Raw genomic sequence first — 24,239 nt, forward strand, 5'->3', positions numbered from 1 at the left:
CTGTGTGGGAGCGCTGGGGCCGGAGCTGTGCTGTGCTCTGGGGTTTGGTTTTGTTGCCTGCCCGGCTCCGGGCTGCTGCAAGCGCAAAGAGAGGCCGAGGCTGCGGGGAAGCGCCGTGCTGGGCCGCGTGATGCGGCGCCGGGCGGAGCGACCCGCCGCCCCCTGCAGCGCTCCTGCCGCCCAACACCCGCGGCGCCCCACGTGGCGGCGCGTCCCCGCGCCCCGCGCCGCGCACGCGCGCTCCGTAGGACTACGTTTCCCGGCGCCCCCCGCGAACATGGCGCCGCTCTCCCGGCGCCCCCCGCGCGCCGCCGTCTCCGCTCCTTCCGCCTGTGCCGCGGGGCCGGGCTCCGTGCGGCGGCGGGGCCGGTCCCCGCTCCGGCAGCGCCATGGCGTCGTGCTCCGACATCCTCCGCAGCGAGTTCCCGGAGCTGGACGGCGAGGTGTTCGCCTACGTGACGGGTGAGCGCCGCCCCGCAGCGCGGGACTCGCGCCGGAGCCGCTCGGGGCAAGGACGTGGGGGGGGGGGGTGTCCGCCCGTCGGTCGCGATAGTCGCGATAGTCGCGATCGGCGCCTCGTGCCCGCAGGGATCCTGCACAGCAGCGGCGCGGACTTCGAGTCGGCGGACGAGCTGGAGGAGGCGGTGGGCGAACTGCTGCGGGAGGTGTCGCGGGACGGCAAGGACGAGCGGGCCATCCGCGACGTGTGCCAGCGCCTCTTCAACTGCCTGCAGCTGTAAGCGGGGAACGGCCGGCACCACCCGCCCCGCACGGCCGCGGTTCCGAGGCCTCCCGACCCAACTCTCTCCCGCAGGGACGAAGCCCGGGCGCAGCGCTGCAGCCAGGTGCTGCTGGACGCCCCGATCCAGCTCTCCCAGATCACCGACGGATACGGTCAGCGGCGGCCGGGGGGTGGCAGCGGGCTGAGGCTGCGCTCCGGGGCTCGGGGGGATGGTTGGGGTGCACCAAAACCCACACAACTCCACCTTGTCCTGGGCTGAGCTGCCGGGATGTGTGGGAACCATCCTTCAGCCCTTCACCTTTGTGTTCTCCTGCCCTTCAGACCCCCATCGTTCAATCCTCCGTCCTTCAGTTCTCTGTATCTCCCATCCTTTGCTCCCCCCCATCCTCCAGGAGAGGGACCCCACCACTCACACCTTCCCCCCCATCCCCTCACAGATGCCAACACGGACCTGCTGCCAGGGCTGCTGCTGAAGAGAGGCCAGACGTCGGTAAGTGACGGCTGCGGGGGCAACCCTTGTGTGGGGCTGCAGCTCTGCACCCCATTGCTGTCCTCTCACCTGCTGGGGTTGGCCAGGCCCAAAGGTAGCGGTGGAGCACAGAGGTACAGGGGTGCCCTGCCTCTGTGTCATTGGGGAAGCTCTTGGCCTCAATTGCATAAAGGTTCAAGGGGAGCTAACAGGTTATTAACTTAACTATTTTCCTTTATCTTAATGAGCTTCAAAGCATGGTCAGTCAAGCGGTAATGCTCACAGTGCACTGTCTCTAACTTCAGGATGGACTTTGGCTCCTACAGCGCAGCTTTGATCGAGTGGTTATGATGTACAGGAAGGATTCTTGCCCCGCTCAGTGAGAGCTGAGCCCCGCACAGCTGTTAGGTGTGGGGCAGGCTGTGCTCTGCATCGGGTGCCCCCAGGCTTGACTGTGGGGACAGTTGTGCAGATACAAAGCCAGGACAGCGGCACCTGTGGGCAGGGCCTGTTGTGGTGCTCTGCTTCCCTGGGGAAGCGAGGAGTGAGCTGAGGGGCTGGCCAAGATTGGAAGCCGTGTTAAAGCTGCTTCTTGCCTCCGGATTTAATGAAATGTTTTTTGGTTCTGCCACGACTGATCCGCTGCATTAACCTGAGTTCACTCCAAACTGGCTAAAGTTTAACAGGGGAGGGGAAACGCTCGGTGGTGCTGGGCTGGGGTAGATGTAGGCTGAGTGCAGGCGATGCTGGGTTAGCTCAGGTCGCGGTATCATAGGGCTTGGAAATGAGCTCTGCAGATCATCTAGTCCAGCCCTTGTTGGTGGGGTTGTTGAAGTGCCTTGGCTGACTCGAGCCCCTGAAACCAGAGAAACGGGTCATGGGGAAGAGCATATGGGTTAAGGTCAGCCAGACTCTGCTCGCTGAGGCCAAACCGTTGCGTACAAGCCATTGGTTTAGGACTGCGTTCCTGAAGTGTCATACTGGCCCCATTAGCCTCCTTGAGGCTGTCCCAGTTCCCCAGTCCCAGCTCCCTTCTGCCCTCCATTCTTTCCAGGCATGAAGGGACGACAGCTCTCTTTTCTCTTGGGTTTGGGTTTCTGGGTCTTTTCTGAAGGCGTGCTCTCACAAGTACTTTTGCCCCAGATGGTGAATGCCAAGAAGCTGGAGAAGGCAGAAGCCAAGCTGAAAGCCAAGCAGGACAAGAGGATGGAGCGGGATTCCGTGAAGTCATCCAGCCCTCTGTGAGTACAGCGGTGCCTCCAGCTCCCCCAGGCTGCTCTGGCTGGGATGTGAGCATACAGAGCTTTCCCATTGAGCCCCTTCTCTGCGTTCTGCCTATTGCAGAGTCCTCGAGGAGGCGACTGCCAGCCAAGCTGCCAGCAAGAAGGAGACCCGCATGGAGTCATCGGGCAAGAACAAGTCGTACGACGTACGCATTGAGAACTTCGATGTCTCCTTCGGTGAGCGGTGAGTGCAGCTGGGGACGTGGGACGGACCTTGGCTGGGCTTCAGAGCACGGTGAGGTCCAGATTGCAGAGTGTCGGGGAAGCAACAGGAAGGATGCGGAGGCACAGCCTGAAGGATGCTGGGGGCTGCTGGCTGCCTCTCTCTCCTCTGGGGCAGTCTGAGCAGGTTCCTGCCCGTTCCCTCCCTTTAGGGTCCTGCTGGCAGGAGCAGACCTGAACCTGGCGTTTGGGCGGCGCTACGGGCTGGTGGGCAGGAACGGGCTGGGGAAGACCACGCTGCTGAAGATGATCGCCAGTCGGAGCCTGCGCATTCCCTCACACATCAGCATCCTGCACGTGGAGCAGGAGGTGGCAGGTGATGAGACGCCGGCCCTGCAGAGCGTGCTGGAGTGTGACACCACTCGTGAGAGCCTGCTGAGGGAGGAAAAGGAGCTGACGGCCAAAGTGAATGCTGGCAGGTGAGATGCTCATCGCTGGGTTTTCAGTCCTTCTTCGGCCTTTTGTCCATGAGGTCTTGCTTCCCTTCGTCCTGCTTGGGGTGATCAGCCTCCCTCAGCACTCAGATCCTGATCTCTTCTTCTCTCTGCTCTGCTCTAGGGGAGAAGGGACGGAAGGCACCAGGCTGTCGGAGATCTACGCCAAGCTGGAGGAGATCGAGGCAGACAAGGCCCCAGCAAGGTGAGGCAGCCCTGTGGCACTGCTGTCTGCTGGCATGGCCAGGCGTGGGTTGGAGCACAGAAGGGTGATGCTGCCGTCCTGCAATCCTGTGTGTGGGGACAGGGGCTCTCCCTGCTGCTGTTCTCTACTTCTATCATAGCTCTACTGGGCTAGAGGTAGTTGAGCTTCCCCAGCAGCTGGAGGTTTTGTTGTTCCTTTTTTCCCCCCCAAATGGCGCTGTTACTGCTGCTCCACTCACACCTCCTCAGATTCCTGCTGTCTAGGGAGTATCTCTGGGATACTGGTAATAGTGAGCTGAAAGCTGCTTGTCAGTCTCTTGGGACTGCATGTGGATGCTGTGTCTTAAACTGGGCTGCGTTTTGCAGCCAGATGCTGCTCTTAGGCCTGCAGGGAAGTTTTCCTGCACCACGGTGGCCTTAAGCTACATAGCAGAGTGCCCGTGGTGACCATGGGTCCAGGAGCTCAGACTGAGCTCTGCAGACAGATGTGTTCCAGTTCTCTCTGCTTTTACCCCAGGGCGTCTGTCATTCTGGCTGGGCTGGGCTTTAACACAAAGATGCAGCAACAGACAACCAAGTAAGTCTCCAGGCTCTGGGCATCAAAATTGGAATGGACTTGAGTTATTCTGATGAAGCTGTAACCCTTCTCTGCAATCTCTTCTCTGCTCAGAGAGTTTTCTGGAGGCTGGAGAATGAGACTGGCCTTAGCCAGAGCCCTGTTTGCCAGGTTAGTGTCCAGTCATGCACTCTATTCACCTTCCTTGCTGTCCGTGCTGCAGGGGGGGCTGCCTGGGGGTCCTCTCAGACTGTCAGGGTGGGGAGCTTTTGAGGCATCACAGCGTGTGGTGAAACGTGCTCTGCCTTGACCCTGTGCTCTTTTTGCTTCTGATGCCCGTGTCTTGGTTTCCCTAGGCCAGACCTCCTTCTGCTGGACGGTAAGTCAATACCACAGGTCCCTCTAACCCTGCTGCTGGGCCTGCCCATACCCTTGCTGGGTTGGGAAGGCAGCGTGGCCTTTAGCTGCCTGCTCAAAATAGCTCGGGTGACAGGGCTGTCAGCGCTCCCTGGCAGTGGAACGGAGCCATCCTCACCCGGGAAACCTGCTTGGGCTGGTCACTGGTCTTTCCCGTGTAAAAAAGCACCATCCAGCCATCCCAGCCCCTCCTGACCTGAACTCTGTGCCTTTTTTCTCTTCCCTCAGAGCCGACGAACATGCTGGATGTGAGGGCCATCCTGTGGCTCGAGAACTACCTGCAGGTAGGGGTGGGAATGGGGCACAGCACCAGGGGACGGGGACATCTTCCCAGGCTGGTGTCCTGCCTTGCTGGGTGCTGGCACTCGGGCTCCCTCAGGTCTCCCTCTCGCTGTCTCCTCCAGACATGGCAGTCGACCATCCTCGTGGTGTCCCACGACAGGAACTTCCTGAACACGGTGGCCACGGACATCATCCACCTGCACTCCCAGCGGCTGGACACGTACCGCGGGGACTTTGAGAACTTCATGAAGACCAAGGAGGAGCGGCTGAAGAACCAGCAGCGGGAGTACGAGGCGCAGCAGCAGTACCGCGAGCATATCCAGGTACTGGGAGAAAACAGCAGGGCTGGGACACTTCTCCCAGCCTTGCCCCTTGCTCCTAGCAAACATCCCGTATTCACTGCTGCTCGGCGTCGCGGCCGTCTGTGTCTCTGTTGTTGCAGAAGGCTTAGCAGTGCTGGGCTGGCTGCGGCTGAATGAGGTTTTGTCACTTGTAGGTTTTCATCGACCGCTTTCGCTACAATGCAAACCGGGCGTCCCAAGTGCAGAGCAAGCTCAAGCTGCTGGAGAAGCTGTGAGTGCCCGTCCTGCTGCTCTGCGGAGGTGGGGAGGGGGCAGTGCTGGTGAACCTGGAGGACACCGTGTGTGGAGAGATGGCTGCTTTGGGCTTTGGGTGCTGTGTCTCTGGTCTAGAGGCTTTGGCCAGGATGAGGCACTGCGGAGCTGAAGTCTGTACGTGGGCTTCTGGCGTGGGGTCAGTGCAAGGCACCTCAGTTACACCGTGGCTTTCCTATTTGCAGGCCAGAGCTGAAACCCGTGGACAAGGAGTCTGAGGTGATGATGAAGTAAGTGTCGCCTGAGCCCTTGCTTGGAAGGGACCCGGCTTCCCTTCAGAGCAGAGCTGTGAAGTTCCTGGCCATCTCTCACCTCCTCCTGCCATCCCAGGTTCCCCGATGGCTTTGAGAAGTTCTCCCCTCCTATCCTGCAGCTGGATGAAGTAGATTTCTGTTACGACCCAAGTCACTACATATTCCGTTCCCTGTCTGTCTCTGCTGACCTGGAGTCCCGCATCTGCGTGGTACGTGGGATCACAGAGCGACCACAGAGCCATCACAGAGTGACCACAGAGCCATCACGGAGCTATTGGACCTCTGAGCTCTCCAAGTCCCTGCTCAGAGCAAGGCCGGCTTCAGTGTCAGGAGCCCTCATCCTCAAGCTGTGTGCTTGCAAATGGAGGCTGGGCCAGCTAGTCTTTAAGCTCAGGGATCAGGGACTGTGTTCCAGCAGTGCTGTGTGATCATCCAAGGGGGCTGAAATTCCCCATCCCCGAGGTGGCTCTGAGGGTTTCATGCTCTTTCAATGCTGCTGTTGCTTCTCTAGGTTGGGGAAAATGGAGCTGGCAAGTCGACCATGCTGAAGATCTTAATGGGGGAGCTGGCACCAGTCAGAGGGATCAGACATGCTCACAGGTACCTGGTAGGAAGGGCTGGAGGGGGAGGAGTGGTGGCTGCTCACCCACTCTTGCGCCCCTTCCTGCAGATGATGGGGCTGGGAACGCTGTGGTTATAGGAACCACTTCCCCATTTCTTCTCATTCTGCAGAAACCTAAAAATTGGCTATTTCAGCCAACACCACGTGGATCAGCTGGACTTGAACATCAGCGCTGTAGAGTTGCTGGCCAGGAAATTCCCAGGTGGGTTTTGGAGATGTGGAGAGATCTGGGCCTTCTCCTCAGCTCCTGCTGCCCTCAATGTCCCAGTCAGGTTTTCCCCCTTTAAAACATGGATGCCCATGTGCTATAGGCACATTGTGCTGTGCTCTGCAGGGAAGACGGAGGAGGAGTACCGGCACCAGCTGGGGAGCTACGGGGTGTCAGGGGAGCTGGCTGTGCGCCCTGTGGCCAGCCTGTCCGGGGGCCAGAAGAGCCGCGTGGCCTTTGCCCAGATGACCATGTCCTGGTAATTGTCCCCCAGATACCCTTCATTTTTATATGGCTGCATCCCTGGAGTTTGAGGAAGGTGGGCAGCCAGAGACCCGCTGCTGCCCTGCGGATGGAGCCTCATTTTGGGGCCCTTTGTGGAGACAGGGCAGAAGGATGCAGCGGCTCTGCTGCTGCTTGGAACTCATGGGTGCTGTCCTCTTTTCCAGCCCCAACTTCTACATCCTGGATGAGCCGACCAACCACCTGGACATGGAGACCATCGAGGCGCTGGCGAAGGCGCTGAATAAGTTCCGGGTAAGGCGACATCCCCTTCATCTTCCTACAGCTCCCTGTAGCCTCCAGCTGGGGTGTCTCAGCCGGAGCCCCCTAATGCTGGCTGTGCTCAATCCCCCTCCATCGTGGCGTGTTGGCAGGGCGGCATCATCCTGGTGTCCCACGACGAGTGCTTCATCCGCCTGGTGTGCCACGAGCTGTGGGTCTGTGAGAATGCCACCGTCACCCGCATCGAGGGCGGCTTCGACCAGTACAGGGACATCCTGAAGGAGCAGTTCCGCAAAGAGGGATTCCTATAGGGCCGGACGGGGGGTGGGGGGGGGGGGTCCGCGGTGACCCCCGGCTGCGCTGCTCTGTGTTGTGCCCTCCCCCCATGCGGTGTGAGGCCGGCGTGGGGCTGCAGGTGCTGCTCTGTGCTGAGGGAAGGCAGCGTGCCCTCCCCACCGCCGTGCCCCACGCTGGGGGGGGCTGGGGGTAGGGGGCGAGGGGAAAGACCTGCTCTTTCTCTGCTCGGCCCCCTTCCCCATGGGTGGTGTTCCTCTCCCCGCCCCCCCCAGCACAAAGCGAGGCCTTTTGCTGCTACAAGTGCCCCCACCTCCCCCCCACCCCCCGGACGCGCGGGGGTTGGGGCGCGCTTTGCCTTTCCCCCCTGCCCAGCCCTGGGGCTCTGGACCCCCGGGGGGGGCCCTCGGGGTGCCCGCGGGCACGGAGGAACCTGCGGTGTAAATAAAACCGGAACGCTACGGGCGCTGCTCTCGTGTCTGTGCGGGGTTACGGGGAGGGGTGGGGGGGTCACCCGGCACCGAGCTCGGGGCGCCGCGGGGCTCGGGGGCGGCTCTGCGATGAGGTGGGGAGGGGGGGGTCCCAGGGGCGGTGGGGGGGTCCCGGGGGCGGCGAGGGGGCCCGGCCCGCAGCAGGCACCGCCCCGCCGCCCTCCCCGCCACCAGGTGGGCCCGCCCCTGCGGCCGGGGCGGTGCTGGCGGCCGCGCTCCGACCGGCGGCGGACACCGAGCGACCCTCCGCTCCTACCGCTGTGCTGCTGCTGCTGGGCCGGGCGGCGATGAACGCCGGTGGGGACGGAGGGCCGCGATCGGCGGGGAGCAGCCCCGTGCCCAGCCCCGGCTCCCCGGGGGGAGAGGAAGTGAGCGGGGTCCGGGGGGATGGGGGGGGTCCTTGTTGGGATCGGGAGGGTGGGAGGGGGGCGGGGTGAGGGGTGAGGGGGGCAGAGTGGCTGGGGGGGGCGGCTGAGCGGCGGTTCTTGGGGTGGGGGGAGCGTGTGCGTGTGCGCCGATCCGGCGTGGCCGGGGGGGGGGGGCTGTGTGTGTGTGTGTGTGTGTGTGTGTGTGTGTGTGTGTGTGTGTGCGGGGCCCTGGCGGAGGGGGCTGTTTGTGTGTGTGCGTGGGAGGGAGAGGTCCCGGGGGGGGGGGCGGCCTCGGGCTCCGTGTGTATCGCGGCTCTGGGAGCGTGCCGGGGGGCGGTGGGGGGGTTGTGTGCGTGTGTACGGGAGCCCAGTGTGAGCTGGGGGGGCTCCGTGTGTGTCTATGGGGGTCTTTGTGAGTTTGGGGGGGGTCGGAGGGGGCTGTGTGTGTGCGCGAGGCCCTGGAGGGGGGGGGTGGGGGTTGGGAGGGCTCTGTGCTGGGGGAGCGGGGTCGGTCTCGCGGCGGTGCCGTGCTGGGATGGGAGGCTGCTGGCCGCGCTGCCCCGGGGGCTGGGAAGAGCTGCGGCCCCCCCTCCGCCCCCACCCCACGCGTGCCCGCGGCCCGGAGCTGTGCGTGCGCTCCCGGTGCGGGGGGGGAGCGGAGCCCCGCCGGGGGGAGGAGGGCTGGGGGGGCCGGGGGCAGCCCGGGAGCGCGGGCGCCATCTTGGGAGCGATCAGGTGTCGGCGGGGACCGGCCGGGCCGGGGCGGTGCGGGGGGTGGGGGGCGAGGGGGGGGTGCCGCTCCCGTTCCCCCCTCGCCGCTCCCCGCCCCGTGCCGTACGGGGGGATGGGGGCCGTTCTCCCGCAGCGCCGTCCCCATGACTTTGTCCCCCCCGGCCCCCGCCCGCCCCCGGCATCCCGGGGCTCCCCGGCTCTGACTCACGGTTCCTGCGCTGCTGGGCGTGCCCCGCTGCGGGGGGCGAAGGGACCGGGCCGCGTGTGGGGACGGCGGGGGGAGAGGGGTGGGGCGGCCGCTCGGGACCCAGTGTGTCCGTGTGCCGGGTTCGTGGGTACGTGGGCAGGGGCTGACCCGGGGCTGACCCGTCCGTGCCGTTCGTTGCAGCCTTTGCAGAAGCGACAGAGAACCGTGGAGGATTTCAACCAGTTCTGCACCTTCGTGTTGGCCTACGCCGGGTACATCCCGTACCCCGATGAGGTGAGTCCCCCACCAAAGGCTCCTGCGTGCATCCCATGGACACTCACTTGCTGTCCGTGCTGCAGTCTCGTGCTGTCCCTGCTGTGATCTCACGCTGTTGCTGTGCTTTCCCCTCTTGCAGAACGAGCCCTGGAGTCACGGCGGCAGCATGAGCCCCCAGAACAGCACGGGGAGCACGCAGGACAGCGATAGCTGGGCCTCCTCTCACTCCTCCGATATCCATCTCCTGGCAGATGACAGGAGCAGCCGGAGCGCGGCCAGGGGGGCTGCAGACAGCAGCCTGCTTCTGGGCTGCCCTGCTTTCCCCTCTGGCTTCTATGACATCCGGCCCCAGCAGGTGAAGCGGAAGAAGCCACCGGTGAAGAAACTCATCTTGGAGCAGGAGGTGGAGAAGCTGAGCGCTGGGAAAAGCTTTGGGTTGGAGCAGGAGCGTGGGACAGAGCTGGCTGCGCTGCAGGGACGGGTGCTGCCTGGGAAAGAAGAGTTCATGGAGCCTTCCCTCAACCTGGCTGGGGACCCACAGCCTCGTGCCCTCCTGGAGGAGCTGATGAAGGAGGAGAAGGACTGGGAGCACGGAGCACAGGGAGCAGGGAAGCCAGCAGGAGACGATCTGCAGCTGAAGGAGCAGGAGCAGTGCTCTGGAGGGAGGAAAAGCCCCGGTTCTTGTACTACCTTGGACCAAAGCGAAGGGGAAGACGCGAGCCGAGGGAGCTCTCAGCTCAGCGGTGAGTGTCTGAAGGAACGTAGCTGTGCTGTGATTGGTGCCCAGCACCGACCCTCCCTTGGCCAGGGCCACCCGTACTTGCATGTGGTCTTGGCTTCTCCCCATGAAGGGACAAGTGGAGAGCAGAGGCCCAGGAGGTGACCTGGTTTTTAGAGACTTTCCTCAATAGAGAGCGCAGTGCGGGCTGGGAAGGTGTCAGGGAGGGAAGGAGTTGGCTGTAAAGGTGCCTTGCTGATCTGGTCTTTACTTTTTCTCTTTCCCTTCTTGCAACACCAGCAGATGAATTTGCAGCAGCTCCCAACACCAAAGCAGAAGGTGAGGTGGGAGGGTGCTGCGGTTTCAGAGGTGGTGCTGTGCCCCACGGTGGGGGTCAGACCACAGCTGTGGGGCTGTTTCTGACCCGTGTCCTTCTCTCTGTGAGCAGACGATGACGCCTGGGATCTGATCACCTGCTTCTGCCTGAAGCCCTTCGCGGGGAGGCCCATGATTGAATGCAGTGAGTGCGCTACCTGGATCCACCTCTCTTGTGCCAAGATCCGCAAATCCAACGTGCCTGAGATCTTCATCTGCCAGCGGTGTCGTGACGCCAAGCAGGAGATTCGCCGCTCCAACAGAGCGCGGACGGTGCCCCGCAAGCGCTTCTGTGACTGAGCGAGGGGGGCCGGAGGGGGGGAGGGCCCTCTTTACACCTCAGGCTGTAGCCCAATCTGGCTAGACAATCAATGCAGTAACGGCAGGGGAAGGGCTGGGCTGTGGTGCTGGGCTGTCCCCCTCGCTCCTTGTCTCCTGGAAGCTGCCACGCGCCCTCCCTGGGCGTCGTGTTGATCACGGAGCTCAGTTACCCCCGAGTTGTTGGGGGAGAGGAGCCGTGCGTTGGGTCACTCAGAAACATCTCTGTCCTTGCACAAACCTGGCTCGGTGCCTTCCCCCCAGGCCAGCTGAGGAGAATCTAGTCCAGATAGTTTCCATGTGGCGTGGTGGAAGCTCACGCTTATTCTAAGATGTGGCTCCCATCCTCCTTTATCCATCCTCACCGTCGTCCTTGCCTGAGACCTTCAGGTGGGCTGCGATGGCGAAGCCCCAGTGACCCAAGTTCTCTTCCAGGATGTAGATACAGCCCAGGCAAGCTTCCTCTGTGTAGTGTGCTGCTCTCTAGGATGAGAGGAAGGAAGGAATATTGGCCCTGCCCGACCCTGGAGCAAACCAGGCTGCTCTGTGTTGGGCATCAGGTGTCCATCTCTGGCTCATCGGCCCCTCAGGCTGCACAGGGGAGGCCCTGCCCCTGTCATATGGTGCTTCTGATTTCAGCTGCTGTGCCTGAGACCTCAGGGTAGTCCCACTGGGCGAAGAACGGTGTGCAGCAAGGGCATCCTATGGTAGATTGTTAGACAAGTTGTTCTTTGAGTCCTCTTGGTTCACATACTCCGGTTGCACTAAAGTCTCCTGTCTGAAAAAAGATGTGAGGTTGGTGGTAGGGAACCCAGCTACCTTCAGAGCGAGTAGGGCGTGGGACGGGCAGCGGGAAGCATTCTGCTTGGATTTCCATGTTTCTCATTTCCAACAGTTGAACCTTGTACCCTGCAGCCATCTCCTGCCTGCAGGTGGAGCATCTGCGTGATGCTGAGAGCTGAGCTCTGATAGAGCTGGGTGCTGGGAGGGCTTTGCTTCTCAGCGTGCCCCTCCAGCACAGAAGTGGTTTTGTTGGCTGTTTTTTTGTATTATTACTTTAATTTCTTGACGCTTAAGAGTGAAGTTTGATGTCAGGAACAGGCCCTGAGCCCCTCCTGCTATGCAACCGCTGCTCCAGAGGTACAGGACCTACCAGTTCAGAGTGGAAGGCTTTTCCCCATTGCCCTTGGTTGTGAGCAATGTGTGCGTTCACTCACTGTCCAAATCCTACTTCACAGCCCCTCCAAAGAGCCTGGCCCGGTGCCTTCTGCACTTTCTGGGTGGGGAATGCAGACCCCGCTGCTGTCCCAGTGCCACCCGGCACTGTGCTGCTGGAGCGGGGTGTGGGACAGCCCCAACTCGCCCATCCCATCACTACTTGTCTTAGCTGGGTTCTCTCCTACTTGCACATCTGGGTTACTATGGGACCATAGCTGGGGGAGGTGGGGGGTGCAGCCCCCTGCCGCCCAGCGATCCCCAGGCTCATCCCCTGTGCCTCTCCTGTGGAAAGCCTGGGCCCCGAAAGTGCTTTATGTTTTTTATAGTTACTTTGTATTGATATGTAAAATAGCAAATTCTGGTCCTTGCCCTGTGGAGTGTGGCTGGAGTCGTATGTACATAATAAAGTACTTTTGCCATAACGGTGCTGGCTTCGGCCTGTTTCTCCCTTTCCTCCCAGGTGGGAGCTGGCCGAGCTGCTGAACATCTCTGCGTGTAACCCCCCATGCAGGTGCCCCCCAGGCTGCACACACAACAGGCAAGGAGTGGTTCAACAGGTGTTTTATTTGACAGTGAATCACGCAGCCCAGGGGCAATGCCCACCTCCCTGCTGCGCTGCAGGAACCCAGAGCCTCCCCTCCTGCATGGGCAGCATCTGCCCCATGCTGCTCTGGTCCCATTCCTGAGCACAGCGGGATGGCTCGGGACGAGGGCTGCCCCTGCACCCTGCTGCGACTGCTAAGGCACATCATGGTTTAGCTCTCAACTCGTGTTTCGAGCTCACATAAATCTGTCCTGATCGGTTTCCACTCAAGTGGAATTGAGGTTTAGTCCTGCTAAGAAGTGTTGAGGTGCTGAAGGATCCAGTTTTCCCCACAGAGTTCCAGTGCAGACGGACGTGACGTGCTGGCTTCCATCACACAGTGCCAAGGGCTCAAACAGAAGCAGTGCGGGGTGGCAGCGGGGCTGAGTGCGGGGCTGGCTCCAGGACGTTCCTCCCTCCCCGTGCAGAACAAACTCATTCCTTGCTGGTGTGGTTCCTTTCATCCTGGGGCAGAAGCAGTGAATGGAGCAGGAACAGCAGAAAATTCAGGTGCAGCTTCTACTCTAAGGGTTTGTCAGCAGGGTTTGCATGGCCGACCCAAAGCCAAGCCAACAGCTGGGAGAGCAGCGAGCGGGTTCTACTCCTCCTTGGCCCAGGCTGCGCTGGCGGCCTGCTGCTCCAGGTGGGGAAGGACCGCCTCGGTGTAGAACTTCTCCAGCTTGGGCTCCGTCTCCCCCCAGAACTTGGCATCGAACTCCACGGGCACCATGGCCGTCTCCTTGTTGGTGTGCACCACGAAGTCGGCGTGCTGCAAGCCGGTGGCCGCCAGCTGGTGTTGCACCTGGGTGAAGTAGTCGTGATCCCGCTTCAGCGCGTAGGAGTCCCCGCTCAGCTCCAGGCAGAAGTCCTTGTCCCTGCAGGCCTCCCGCACCGTCCTGTTGCGGTGCTTGTAGGGACACTTCACCTCCAGCAGCCCCAGCGGTTTCCCCGTCTTGGCCTCGGTGACGATGCCGTCGGGGCTGGCGGCCATCCACGTCTTCTCCTTGTGGATGAAGAGCCCGCAGTCGTCCACCTGCACGGGCCGGCCCACCTCCTTAGACTTGAGCTGCTCGTAGGCCCGCACGGCCTCCTTCTCGTTGCGGATACCCCACGACGTGGCCGGCGTTTGGAAGGAGGGCCTGGAGCTCACCACCGCCTTCAGGTAGGACTGCGGCACCTTGTCCGTCTTCCCGTTGGCAAACCTGCTGTTGGCGATGCGCGGCGCCACGGAGGCCGTGATGCGGTTCTCCCTCCACGCGTACCACTGCGGGTTGTCGCGTTGGCCGCGCGTCTGCTCCTCCACACGGCTGATGTCGTGGCTCTGCAGGGCGGGTGGGAAGCCGGGCTTGGCCTTGGTGCCGGCCTTGGTGGCGGCGCCGTCCCGTGCCGGAGCTCGCTTGGCGCCTTCATGCAGGTGCGCTCCGGCGCCGCCCTTGGCCGTGGGCGCCGCTCTGGTTCCCGCTGCCGCCTTCTGGCTCCCGGCGTTGGCCGCGCGCCGCTCCCCGCCATCGCCCCGAGCAGCGCGGGACGGCTCTGCGGCGGGAGGCGGCTCTGCGGCGGGCGGTGTCTTTGCGGCGGCTCGGGGCCGATCCCCGCCGCCCTTCGCCTCCCGGCCCCACCCCGCGCTCGCAGCGCTCCGAGCCGCCCGGCTGGCCGTGGCGGACGGCGGCGGCGCGGCGGGCGGCGCTTTGGTGGCCGCGGGCTGCGGGGACGAGGGTCCGGCCGGCTCCTTCCTGGGCCTCCCCATGGCGGCACGAGCAGAGCGAGCCGAGCACACCGCGCCCCGCGCCCTCGCTTCCTCTTCCCCGCCCCGCCACAAGCCCGGACTCGCCTCTCCCTGCGCGCAGCGGATGGGGCCGACCTTCCGGGCAGCGCCCGCCCCGCGCCGTCCCGTCCGCCCGCTCCTCCCGTTAGGGGGCAGCAGCGCCGCGCCCCGTGCCGCCCGTACCCCGCGGTGCGGCGCCGTGCCCGCAGCATCGCGCGTTGCGTGAGCGCAGCTGGGCTCCCAGCCTTGCGGCACGGCGCCGTGCGGCCGCAGCGCTGCTGGAGGGAGCGCTGACTGCGCCAACTGTGAGCGGGTGGCCGCGCCCGGCCGGGAGGCAACGCCGCAGCCCCGCGTGTCCTCCGTGCGGCTCCGTGCGGCTCCGGGCTGTGGTCCCGCAGCGCCTACGGACCGCTGGGCTCCGCTCGGCGTTCGGTGCGGGTTTAGCGGAGCCCGGCAGGGCGGCGGCGGTGCCTCCCCCGTGCGTGCTCTATAAAAAGTGCAGCGGCAGCGCGGCCCTGTCTCTCTCTATATCTATATATCTATCTATAGCGCAGGGTGGGAGCTGCCCGGATTAGCCCTACAGCTGCTGGGTTCTTGCCCGGCCCCGCTCAGCCTGAGGGATTCCCAGCTCGGGCTCGCCGGGATCTCCCTCCCAGCAGAGCCGTCCCAGCCGTGCCGCCGTCCCCCGCCCGTCTGCCCCCTCCCCAGCCCCGCGCTTCTCCCGAAGGCAGAGCATCCCCCGCGACCCCACTCTGCTTTTTCCTGCCCTTCTTCGGGGCTATCCTCGCACGCCGGGCTGCGGCGGGTCCCACGGTGGGTGGGTTTGGGGCGGATGCTCGGCCTCACCGCAGCCTGACCCCCGCCTTGGGGCTGCCGTAGCGGGGGCCGTGTCCCTTTAACGAGGCAGGGCTTGGAGCTTGTGCCGTTGGCACGGGGATGGAGAGGCGGTGAGGAGCCGGTGCCAGAACGGCAGCCCGCAGCGGGTGGGGCGGTGGCATCGGTGAGCGCAGACCCCAACCGGAGGAGTGGGAATCGCTCCGGGCGGAAGCTTGGTGCGGCTCGTGTGGGTGCTGAGCCCCCAATCCCTGTATCATCGTCCTCCAGGTAAGGCCCGGGGCACGACGGGGGGCTGCCCATGGTTTGCGTAATCGTGAGGTGAGGCAGCGGGGGGCCGTGCGAGTGCTGAGATCATCGCCCCACCGAGAGCTGCCCAGCTGGGAACTGCCCCAGGGCATCGGTCCTAGGACTGTGCCATAGATGCCCTCCGGCGGGACCCTTTGTCAGAGCTGCTTGCAAGGATTGTTCCCGTTCTGAAGGATCCGTGGGGTTGGGATGCTTTTATTTTTGGGGCTGCATTGAGGGGAAGTTCCCTGGCATGGGGCTGGGGCTGTCCAGGGGTTTAGCGGGAGGGAGTGCGAGGCAGAGCTGGAGGGAGCTCTGAGCTGAGCCAGCTGCAGTGGAGAGCCCGCAGCTGTGGGGCTGTGATGGGGCATCATCTCTGTGGGGCTGCAATTTCCCATGCCCGGGCTGAGCTCTCTCAGGTGCAGCTCTGACAACTTTACAGCTGCTCGTGACTGGGAGGGGGAGGAGGGGGCTGCAGAGTGCTGGAGGTGGGCAGGGAATGGGGTCCTGGTGGGGATTCTGTGCTGGGCACCATTTGCTGCTCCAGGGGCTGAGTTTGGGGCGAGGAGCATCTCTGCTTTTATTCATCACCTCAGGGCTTAGAGCAGCGCACGGGGCCAGATGGGCCCTGTTTACCTTGCGAGTGTAAATGCAAAGAGAAGTGATAAAAAGCAGCTGGAACAGCTTCTGCTGGCAGCCCCGGTAAACAAGGCTGCGTGGCACAGCAAATAGCAGGCACGTTGCTGAGCGCTGAGCTGGGCGCCTTGGGAACTGATGGGAGGGCTTTGGGGTGACCCCATCCCTGATGGCTCCAGGCAATGGGGTTGGGGCTGTCCCCGTCTGGGTGCTGCTCCCACTGCTGTCCCACGGTGGGTGCTCCTCTCTTCCCATGTTGGGGTTAGAATGGGGTTACTGTTAGGGTTAGGGTTACGGTAAGGGTTTTTGTTGGGGTTAGGGTTAAGTTTAGCATTAGGATATGGTCAGGCTTAAGGTTAGAGTTAGGATTAGTTTTAGGGTTAGGGTCAATTATAGGGTTAGGGATAGCCACATGTGTGCATCCCTGTGCTGCCCCTTCTCTTCCGTGCCGCTCATCAGTGCAGCACTGACCTTGTTGTTAATTATTAAACCCCCAGCAAACACTGCACTCTGTTGTGCCCTAGTTACGCCGTGGGCTTCTTGTGCATCTTTTCTTTTTTTTCCTAAGCAAATTACCCTGGTAACCTCAGTGGGTGGATGGAGATGGGAGTGGCAGATGCTCCTCTTCCCTCCAGCACAGGGGATGGGCTGCAGAGGCCCTGAGGCTGCTGAGCTGCTTTTGGTGGCCAGGAGACAGGGATGTGTGACTGTCTGATGCTGGCTGTGTGGGCTTTCGTGGCTCCACAGTGCTGAGGTTTGGCTCCAGAGCAGAGATTTGGGTTCGGGTCCATGTGTGTGTTCCTTTGTTGGTGTGCGTGAGCCCCTTCTCTACAGACCCCCCTCCCAGCACCTCATCTTGCAGCCGTGCCAAGGGACCAAGGGACTATGCCAGGCCTGTACGTGCTCTCCTCCTGGGAGGCTCTGCCTCTGAAGAGCTCTACGGTGAAGGCGTGCGCCAATGGGTACGTGCTGAGCATCACTGCCCAGCTCCTGTACACCAACCCACGTGAAGATCCTGTGGAAGGTAAGGATGGTTATTGGGGTGCAGGAACCCTATAGACACCATGCCTGGGTACCCCATTCCAACCCCATTGCCACTCTGGACTCTGCCTCTGGGCTCTCTCCCACATGCAGGTGTCTTCATTTACCCGCTGGAGGACTCGGAGCTGGTGGCTGGCTTTGAGGCAGTGGTGGGCAGCCGGCGGATCACCTTCCAGGTGCAGAGCCGGCACAGGGCTCAGGAGTGCTGCCTGGAGTGCGGCAGCAGCCCAGGGCGGCCGCGCCGCTGTGCCAGCGGTGAGTGCATGGGGCAAAGCACAGGGACACGAGGGGCTGATGAGGTCCTTTTGCAGCTCTGGGTGAGCTGCAGGGATGCTCTTCCTCCTTATTTCTGCTTTCCCTAGGGACTCCACAACTTTCTGCCTATTCTCTTCCTCTCTGTCCATCTTTCCCATCCCTTTATGCTCCCCTCTGTTGTCCCCTCGGTGAGTAATTGGTTCAACTACCGATGCCCACGTTGTCCCTCCCCTCACCCAGGTCACCTTGTCCTGGATGAGGACACTGAGCGTTCCACCTTCGTCATCATCACGGGCTCAATGGGGCCGGCGGAGAGCCTGGCCGTGACCCTGAGCACGGCACGGGAGCTGCCCACGCTGCCTGGGGGGGCCCTGCACCTCGTCCTGCCCCCCGTCCTTGTGCCACGCGTCACCGCCGCCCCCGAGCGTGAGAGCGAGCCGGGAAGCTTGTGTGACGACAGGTTGGCCCTATGGTGATTTTCACGGCTTTCTGAGTCTCTGCTGTCCTGGGGTCAGGGGGGATGCTGGGTGTGCAGGGGAGCTGTGGGAGCTGCCCTCACCCCATTCCCCTTGTAGCCCCACCAGCTGTTTCGGGGGACCCGGTGCACGGAGCCAGCCCGTACCCACAGCACCTGCGGAGAGCTCAGATGTCTTCAGGGGACAGCCCTACAACCCCTTTCCTTACGAGTTTGCTTTTGAGCTGCTGGTGAAGGGCCCCTGCCTGCTGGCAGGTAGGGCTGGGGGTTGGGGGCTCTCAGAATTGCTCTGCATGTGACATTACCGCTGTTTGAGTAGCGCCACCAGGCTCTGAGTCAGCAGCCTACATCCTCGGTGGGGGCGTGATGGATGGAGGCTGCAGGGGCACATCGCTCAGCCAGGGTGCTGCTGGCTGCCATCAGCATGAATCCCATCAGCGCTGGCTGGTGGCTTCCTCAGGGCCGGGTCCAAGTGGGTCTGTGCCCCCTCCAGGCCTGGAGAGCCCGACCCACGCGCTGCGTGCCGATGCCGACCCCTGGGCCAGCTCTGCCACCACCACCTGCGTCACCCTGGCCGAGCGTCACCGCTACGACAGAGATGTGGAGATCATCCTCTACCCCTGCGGTAAGGGCTGGGGGTGTGGTGGGTCCAGGGGTGGGTGGGCATGTCCCCAAAGCATGGGGCAAACGTGAGCGCCTGCAGAGCCCCACCAGCCCCACCTGGTGATGGAGGAAGGCACCATGACGTACCCAGAGTATGAGGCACACATCCGGAGACGCCGGGACTACGTGCGGATAGCCAGGAGGGATGGCAGTGGGGAGAGAAAGGTGAGCGGGCATGGCTGTGACTGGGAGGAAAAGGGTGGTGGTGGTGGTGAGGAAGGCCCCGGTGTGGGTTGCATTGTAAGGACAAGGGATGTGAGGAAGCCCCCCTACCTCTTGCAGGTGGCTTTTGTGCAGAAGCGTTTCCACAAGGACATCTTCCACAACCCCGTGCTGATGCTCAACTTCTGCCCAGAGGTGGAGGCCACCCCAGGGGACCTGCAGAGTGTCACCCGTGAGGTCCTCTTCCTTGTAGATTGCAGTGGAGCAGTGAGCAGCCCTGATGTCAACAGGGTCAAGGTGAGGTAGGGTGGTGAGCCTGGGGACCCCGCACCGAACTGAGAGTCCTGTTGACTGTCCCCATTCCCAGGAAGCGCTGCTGGTGGCCCTGAAGAGCCTCCCCCCAGGAACTCTGCTCAACATGGCGACTTTTGGTGCCGAACTGCAGCCGCTCTTCCCCTCCAGCCGCCTCTGCAGCAATGTGAGTGCTGTGGGGGACCCTCTGTCCCCCTTCATCCTCCCCACCCGACCCTGCTGCAGATGGCTGCCTGGTGCCATCCCCACGAGCTGGCTGTCCTGGCGGGCAGGAGACGCTGCAGCGGGCCTGCTGCCACCTGGGTGAGCTGCGGGTAGCTGCGGGCAGCCCTGACCTCCTGGCAGCGCTGAGTTGGGCACTGGCACAGCCCCTGCACCACGGGTACCCCCGGCAGCTCTTCCTGTTCACCGCGGCGGCGGCAGTGGGCGATGTGGGCCGCATCCTGCAGCTGGTGCGCAGGCAGGCCAGCACCGTCAGGTACGGCGTCAGGCATGGAATCCAGAGGCTTGTCCCTGAAATCAGAGGTGCTTTAATGGATGGTTCCCTCCTGCAGGTGCTTTAGCTTTGGGATGGGCCCACGAGTGTGCCGGCGGTTGCTAACAGCCATAGCCAAGCTGAGCCATGGCCATGCTGAGTTCCTGGATCTGGCCGAGAGGCTGCAGCCCAAGGTAACGGTGGGGTGGGGGGCACGTGGGTTATGGTGGGGCTGGATGCCAGCTCCTTTCCCTGCCCCAGCTCATCAAGGCCCTGAAGAAGGCGATGGAGCCGGCCGTCAGCGACATCACCATCGACTGGTACGTGCCTGACAGCACCGAGGCTCTGCTCTCCCCCACTGAGATTGCAGCACTCTACCCTGGGGACCGGCTCATCAGCTACTGCACCCTGTACAGCATCGCCCGGTTCCGGGACCAGCGCCCTGCGGTGAGACTGGTGGGATACTGCCACTGGGGATCCTCCTGACCACCTTTGTGGTCCCCTCCGGTGCTGACACACTCCCTGCAGGGCCGGGATGGAGCTCGCCGGGGCTCGGCCGTCCCCTCACAGGAGGAGGTGCCCACCCCAGGGGGCACACGGCTGTCCCGAAGCTCCAGAGACACCTCCGTGGAGATCTCAGCCATTGGCACGGAGGAGTCGGAGCGCAGTGAGTAGAATGGGCATGGAGAGGGGCTGAGAGGTGGCACGGGGGCTGTGAGCTGACGACTGTGTGCTTGCACTACAGGTGCTGACCTCACTTCAGGGGGAGACATCTGGAAGCGCATTTACCAGCCCTCCTACATCCAGGAGCAGTATGTCCTGACGCACTGCTCGGTCAGCACGGAGCGCAGCCAGGGGCTGCTGTCCCGCAGCTCCACCAGCAGCGAGTCCACAGGCTCCCGTGATGTGGTCCCTGACAGTGGCTCTGCAGCCCCTGACACCACCTCCCAGCAGGGCCAGAAGAGCCTGTCCTTCTGTGAGTCCTCCACCAAATCTGCCCCGCTGCCCTCGGCCCCCGCTGCCATCAAGGTAAGGGATGCACCAAAGCTTCTTCCCACCTGGCTGGGGCCTTGCCGCCCCACTGTGCCTGGATACTGGGGGGATGTTAAGATGGAAACTGGAGGTCTATGGCCTGTATTTAGCCAGAGTCAGTTCTGGATGCTGCCAGCAAGCTCCTCAGGTGGGTTTGTCTCATTGGAACCAGAATGCTGGGCACCAAAGAGCCAGTCCCCCCCCCAGGCACCTGTACCCCTAGGCCAGTAGGCAACAGTGTGGCTAATGAAAGCCTCAGCCAGCTCACGTCCTCACTGATGCTGCAGAAATGAAGTGGAAACAACCATGTGGCCGTCAGGCAGTGAACCTGCCAAGGCAGGGAGGGGGTGGTCTGGCTCCTGCCTGGCTACTGCAGCCGTCTGCCAAAGCCGCAGGATGCTCTGTTAGCGATGGGTTCGTCCCTGCTGCTTCGTGTCTGGGTTTGGATCCAGCCTGGTGGCTGTGCCAGGGAAGGCTGCACCCTGCTAAGCACAGTGCCATGTCCCCGAGGCCAGGTGAGGCCAGCTGTCACCCAGCCCAGCACCGCCTGTTGCTCCCTCCCGACGCATTAGGTAACCCGCTGCACAATAGCACACACAGCTGGTGGCCTTTGCAGCTGAAATGTCAAGCGTAAGTGATTTCCCCAGTGTAAACCATCCCTGCGCTCTGGCTGCTGCCTCTGGGTGCTGCAGCCGTGCCTCAGTGTGGGGTTTTCAGCACCCACAAGTGCAAACATCACCAAAAACACGTAGAATCATAGAACTGTTTGAGTTGGAAGGGCCCTTTGAAGACCATCTGGTCCAACCCCCTGCGCTGAACAGGGGCACCTACATCTCCATCAGTGCTCAGAGCCCCATCCCAGCCTGACCTCGAGCATCTCCAGGGATGGGGCATCCCTCCTGTCTCCACGTCAGCCCTAGACAGATGTTTGCAAACTCACATCTCGGCACTGTCATTCCTTCCCATGTGCATTAAGCAATGTATGAGCACAGCCTGCTGTGAGGGAGGTGATGGATTTTGGGTGCCAGCTCACACTGCAGCAGGGCAGGGTACCAGATAGGGCTGTGGGGACCCTGTTGAGTGTTGGCACAGCCCCACCTGCACTCCGTGCCGCTGAGCCCCGGGCTCGCCATGAGCTCCCCGCAGGTGCCGGTGTCTGTGAGCAGTGAGGAGCTGGCACGGCGGCAGAAGGCGCTGGCACGAGCTGCCCTGGCTGGCCGCAGTTTCTCATCGCCACACGGGGAGCTGGATGCACGGCGGCTCTGCCGTGCCCTGGAGAAGGTGTCCCAGAAGAGGAACCAGTCTGTGGAGGGGCAGCTGGACCAGCTGGGCCCCAGGACACCGCGGCTGCAGCACAGCACTGGGGAGTCAAGTGAGTGTCTGCCTCGGGAAGAACGGTCATCCCAGTACCACATGTGCTCACTGCACTGATCCCACATCCTGGGCCACGCAGATAACCTCCTGTCGCCAACCCACCTGGACTGGGACATGCTGGTGGAGCCCTCTTACCTCTTCAGCGCAGCGGTCCCCGAGGTGAAGGAGCCCAGCCAGGGCGATCCCTGCCTGCCCCTGCGCTGCCACGTGGTGATCCACGGACTGCACGCTGGCCAGCCCGTGTCCTGGGAGGTGACGGCCTCGCTGGAGGCCCTGCTGCAGCCACAGGATGGGGTGTGCAGCGAGGACCCCCCGCGGTGGGCGGCCACAGCAGGGGAGAAACCATTGCATGGCTTGGCGGCACGTTCCGTCATCCAGGACAGCGAAAAGGCAGCACAGCGTGAAGCTGAGCTGGAGCAGGGTGAGTGCTGGTCCCTGCCTGGGTCACCATCACCGTCACTGCTTGCTGACACCTCGCTCTGTGCAGGTTTTGCCCGCCGCTTCCGCCTGAAAGCCATGCAAACCAGCAAAGCCTGCAACGTGCCTTCCCTCTACACGTGCGTGGTGCCCGTGGATGGGGCCACGCAGGTGGTGCTGCCTGCAGCCCCGCAGGTGTGGAGCACAGGTAAGGCCGGGGGGACAGGATGGGGATGGGGAATTGAGCATGGCATGCGCCGAGCTGGCATTGGTGCCTTGCAGCCACACGCAGCACAGGCATGGCGGGGAGCCGACGTCGCCGGCAACGAGATACGGAGGAGCAGGAGGCTCTCATTGGTGCAGGTATGGACCCAACCCCTTACATCCCACCCCAAGCCCTCGGGGACCTTGATGACCCTGAGGATAGCAGGGTGTCCCTCGAACTGCACATGCCCAGCCCAAGTTGTTGGTAATGAAGCTGCAGGAGGAATTGATCTCTGTTCTGCTGTGCGCTGGGCATGGGGTCAGCAGCAATTTACCACAAGGACTGGGCTGTGCAGGTCCCCAGGCCTCAGTGAGCTCAGTGCTTTGCTGTTCTGCAGAGAGGAATGAGGTTCCCGCATCTCCAGTCAGTGCCTCCTCTGCCACCTCTGGCTGGGAAAAGCAGAACGGCTCTCACGGTACAGACCCGGCCCTGAGGATGAATCCATCCCCTTGTACCACAGCCTTTCTGCACTGCCTGCTTCTCCCATTTGCAGGGCTCCCAACCAGCCCCTCCAGCTCCTCCGTGGCCTCCCGGAAATCCACAGAGAGCATTGCTGGCTCCAGGTGGGGCTGCCCTGCATGGGTTCTGAGGTGGGGGGGTACACAGCATCTCAATGGGAGGAGTTGTGCAGAGTCACCTCTTGAGCGCTGCAGGTGTGGGTGGGGTGGGAGGGTCAGTGGTCCATCCCCATCCTTGCAGATGTGTGCAGGGGTCCTACTGCCCCTCATGAAGGAACAGGTGACACCTTGCCCTATTCAGTCACCATTTGCAGGTTCAGCCTGACCCGGCGCAGGGGGCCCAGCCTGATGCTGCGACCACAGTGCCTCAGCCCCGAGAGTGAGTGCTCCAGCACGGCCGCCAGCCACGACTACCTCCCTCTGGTAAGGCCCCTTCCAGGCTGTGCTTGGTATCTCCAGCTGCAACTGCAGAAGATACATCTCCAGTGGCTCCGAGGAGCACTGGTGAACCCACAGCATCAGGCAGTCCCTGCAGCCCAGGGCCCCTCCTGCAATGTGTTGGGACTGCAGACAATCTGGGTCCCTGCTTGCTCCCCTTGCAGTCCCTTAACCCTCTTGCAGGTGAAGTTACAGCAAGCACGGGGGCCATTCCAGCTCACCGAGACCTTCTCTGAAGTAGTGCAGATCCCCTTAGACCGCCTGCGCCGTGCCTCACCCTATGCCTCCCACCGTGCCAGCCTCAGCCCCACATCCCCCGTGGCCAAGAGCAGCCCCGGGGCAGGGCTGTGCACTGAGGGCGAGGAGCCAGTTGCAGCCCCAGAGCCTGGCTCACCCCAGTCCCACAGCACTTGCTCTGAGGTGCCCAGTGCGGCCGTGTGGGCACAGGCAGACAGCGGGCATGGCTCCGAGTCTGACACTGCCCCCCACTCAGCTGCCCCATCAGAAGCAGGCTGGCAGGATGTGGGGCTGGAGGACCTGGAGAGTGCCAGCTGGGCCACGGCGGTGGCCCTGGCGTGGCTGGAGCACCGCTGTGCTGGCTTCTTTGATGAATGGGAACTGGTGGCAGCCAAGGCGGACGCGTGGCTGCAGGCACAGCAGCTGCCTGAAGGCCTGGATGTGAGCTGCCTCAAAGGGGCAGCCCGGCACTTGTTCCTGTTGCTGCGGCACTGGGACGAGAACATCACGTTGAACATGCTGTGCTACAACCCCAACAACGTGTGATGGCCACAGGGGCCATCAATAAAGGTGCCTGGCTTCGTGCTGCCTGTGCGCTTCCATTCAGCCCAGAGACCTGGAGAGCATCAACCCTTTCCCTGGGGGAGGGAGCAGACAGGAGGTCAGGGAACAGCCAGGCTGCAAGGAGGAGCATCAAAGCCACTCAAGCCTTGCAGCAAGGCTTGTTCCACTCGCTGGCCC

The 24,239-nt window shown here is 62.7% G+C and overlaps 3 protein-coding genes across 7 annotated transcripts; all 3 read left to right on the top strand.

The window, feature by feature from the left end:
* Positions 1 to 308: 308 nt before the first annotated feature.
* On the top strand, positions 309 to 7,571 carry ABCF3 (ATP binding cassette subfamily F member 3). The gene is made up of 21 exons (XM_072344229.1): positions 309 to 462; positions 589 to 736; positions 815 to 894; positions 1,180 to 1,232; positions 2,355 to 2,452; positions 2,556 to 2,678; positions 2,869 to 3,135; positions 3,275 to 3,355; positions 3,872 to 3,931; positions 4,025 to 4,081; positions 4,267 to 4,289; positions 4,556 to 4,611; positions 4,732 to 4,932; positions 5,106 to 5,182; positions 5,409 to 5,453; positions 5,554 to 5,686; positions 5,989 to 6,077; positions 6,210 to 6,301; positions 6,434 to 6,566; positions 6,757 to 6,844; positions 6,964 to 7,571. Exons 1-21 carry the CDS (start codon positions 390 to 392, stop codon positions 7,120 to 7,122), a joined length of 2,136 nt encoding a protein of 711 aa, XP_072200330.1. The 5' UTR covers positions 309 to 389; the 3' UTR covers positions 7,123 to 7,571.
* A 162-nt stretch (positions 7,572 to 7,733) lies between these two features.
* Positions 7,734 to 12,208, top strand: LOC140256307 (PHD finger protein 13-like). Of its 2 annotated transcripts, none has more exons than XM_072344723.1 (5): positions 7,734 to 7,964; positions 9,085 to 9,177; positions 9,299 to 9,902; positions 10,178 to 10,216; positions 10,326 to 12,208. In XM_072344723.1, the coding sequence occupies exons 1-5, from the start codon at positions 7,884 to 7,886 to the stop codon at positions 10,550 to 10,552; spliced, it is 1,044 nt and encodes a 347-aa protein (XP_072200824.1). In that variant the 5' UTR covers positions 7,734 to 7,883; the 3' UTR covers positions 10,553 to 12,208. The 2 variants fall into 2 exon arrangements, with proteins under 2 accessions (XP_072200824.1, XP_072200823.1); XM_072344722.1 differs by having other exon boundaries at positions 7,738 to 7,964; positions 10,181 to 10,216.
* A 2,182-nt stretch (positions 12,209 to 14,390) lies between these two features.
* On the top strand, positions 14,391 to 24,103 carry VWA5B2 (von Willebrand factor A domain containing 5B2). Of its 4 annotated transcripts, none has more exons than XM_072344850.1 (22): positions 14,391 to 15,240; positions 16,642 to 16,918; positions 17,029 to 17,190; positions 17,431 to 17,662; positions 17,766 to 17,920; positions 18,159 to 18,290; positions 18,369 to 18,493; positions 18,611 to 18,787; positions 18,858 to 18,968; positions 19,075 to 19,280; positions 19,357 to 19,471; positions 19,539 to 19,724; positions 19,806 to 19,944; positions 20,023 to 20,306; positions 21,456 to 21,681; positions 21,763 to 22,104; positions 22,171 to 22,308; positions 22,383 to 22,463; positions 22,703 to 22,780; positions 22,859 to 22,928; positions 23,138 to 23,246; positions 23,445 to 24,103. In XM_072344850.1, the coding sequence occupies exons 2-22, from the start codon at positions 16,780 to 16,782 to the stop codon at positions 24,042 to 24,044; spliced, it is 3,807 nt and encodes a 1,268-aa protein (XP_072200951.1). In that variant the 5' UTR covers positions 14,391 to 15,240; positions 16,642 to 16,779; the 3' UTR covers positions 24,045 to 24,103. The 4 variants fall into 4 exon arrangements, with proteins under 4 accessions (XP_072200951.1, XP_072200952.1, XP_072200949.1 ...); XM_072344851.1 differs by having other exon boundaries at positions 16,742 to 16,918; XM_072344848.1 differs by having other exon boundaries at positions 16,757 to 16,918.
* The last annotated feature ends 136 nt before the right edge of the window (positions 24,104 to 24,239 follow it).

This window comes from Excalfactoria chinensis, chromosome 9, assembly GCF_039878825.1.
Source record: "Excalfactoria chinensis isolate bCotChi1 chromosome 9, bCotChi1.hap2, whole genome shotgun sequence".
NCBI lineage: Eukaryota > Metazoa > Chordata > Aves > Galliformes > Phasianidae > Excalfactoria > Excalfactoria chinensis.

Coding starts and splice junctions, on each gene's coding strand:
- ABCF3 (XM_072344229.1), top strand. CDS start 390: ATGGCGTCGTGCTCCGACATCCTCCGCAGCGAGTTCCCGGAGCTGGAC. Junction 6,302..6,433: donor GCTGGCCAGGAAATTCCCAG/GTGGGTTTTGGA, acceptor TGTGCTCTGCAG/GGAAGACGGAGGAGGAGTAC. Junction 6,567..6,756: donor GCCCAGATGACCATGTCCTG/GTAATTGTCCCC, acceptor CCTCTTTTCCAG/CCCCAACTTCTACATCCTGG.
- LOC140256307 (XM_072344723.1), top strand. CDS start 7,884: ATGAACGCCGGTGGGGACGGAGGGCCGCGATCGGCGGGGAGCAGCCCC. Junction 7,965..9,084: donor GCTCCCCGGGGGGAGAGGAA/GTGAGCGGGGTC, acceptor CGTTCGTTGCAG/CCTTTGCAGAAGCGACAGAG. Junction 9,903..10,177: donor AGGGAGCTCTCAGCTCAGCG/GTGAGTGTCTGA, acceptor TTGCAACACCAG/CAGATGAATTTGCAGCAGCT.
- VWA5B2 (XM_072344850.1), top strand. CDS start 16,780: ATGCCAGGCCTGTACGTGCTCTCCTCCTGGGAGGCTCTGCCTCTGAAG. Junction 17,921..18,158: donor GGGCCCCTGCCTGCTGGCAG/GTAGGGCTGGGG, acceptor TGCCCCCTCCAG/GCCTGGAGAGCCCGACCCAC. Junction 22,309..22,382: donor CCCGCAGGTGTGGAGCACAG/GTAAGGCCGGGG, acceptor GGTGCCTTGCAG/CCACACGCAGCACAGGCATG.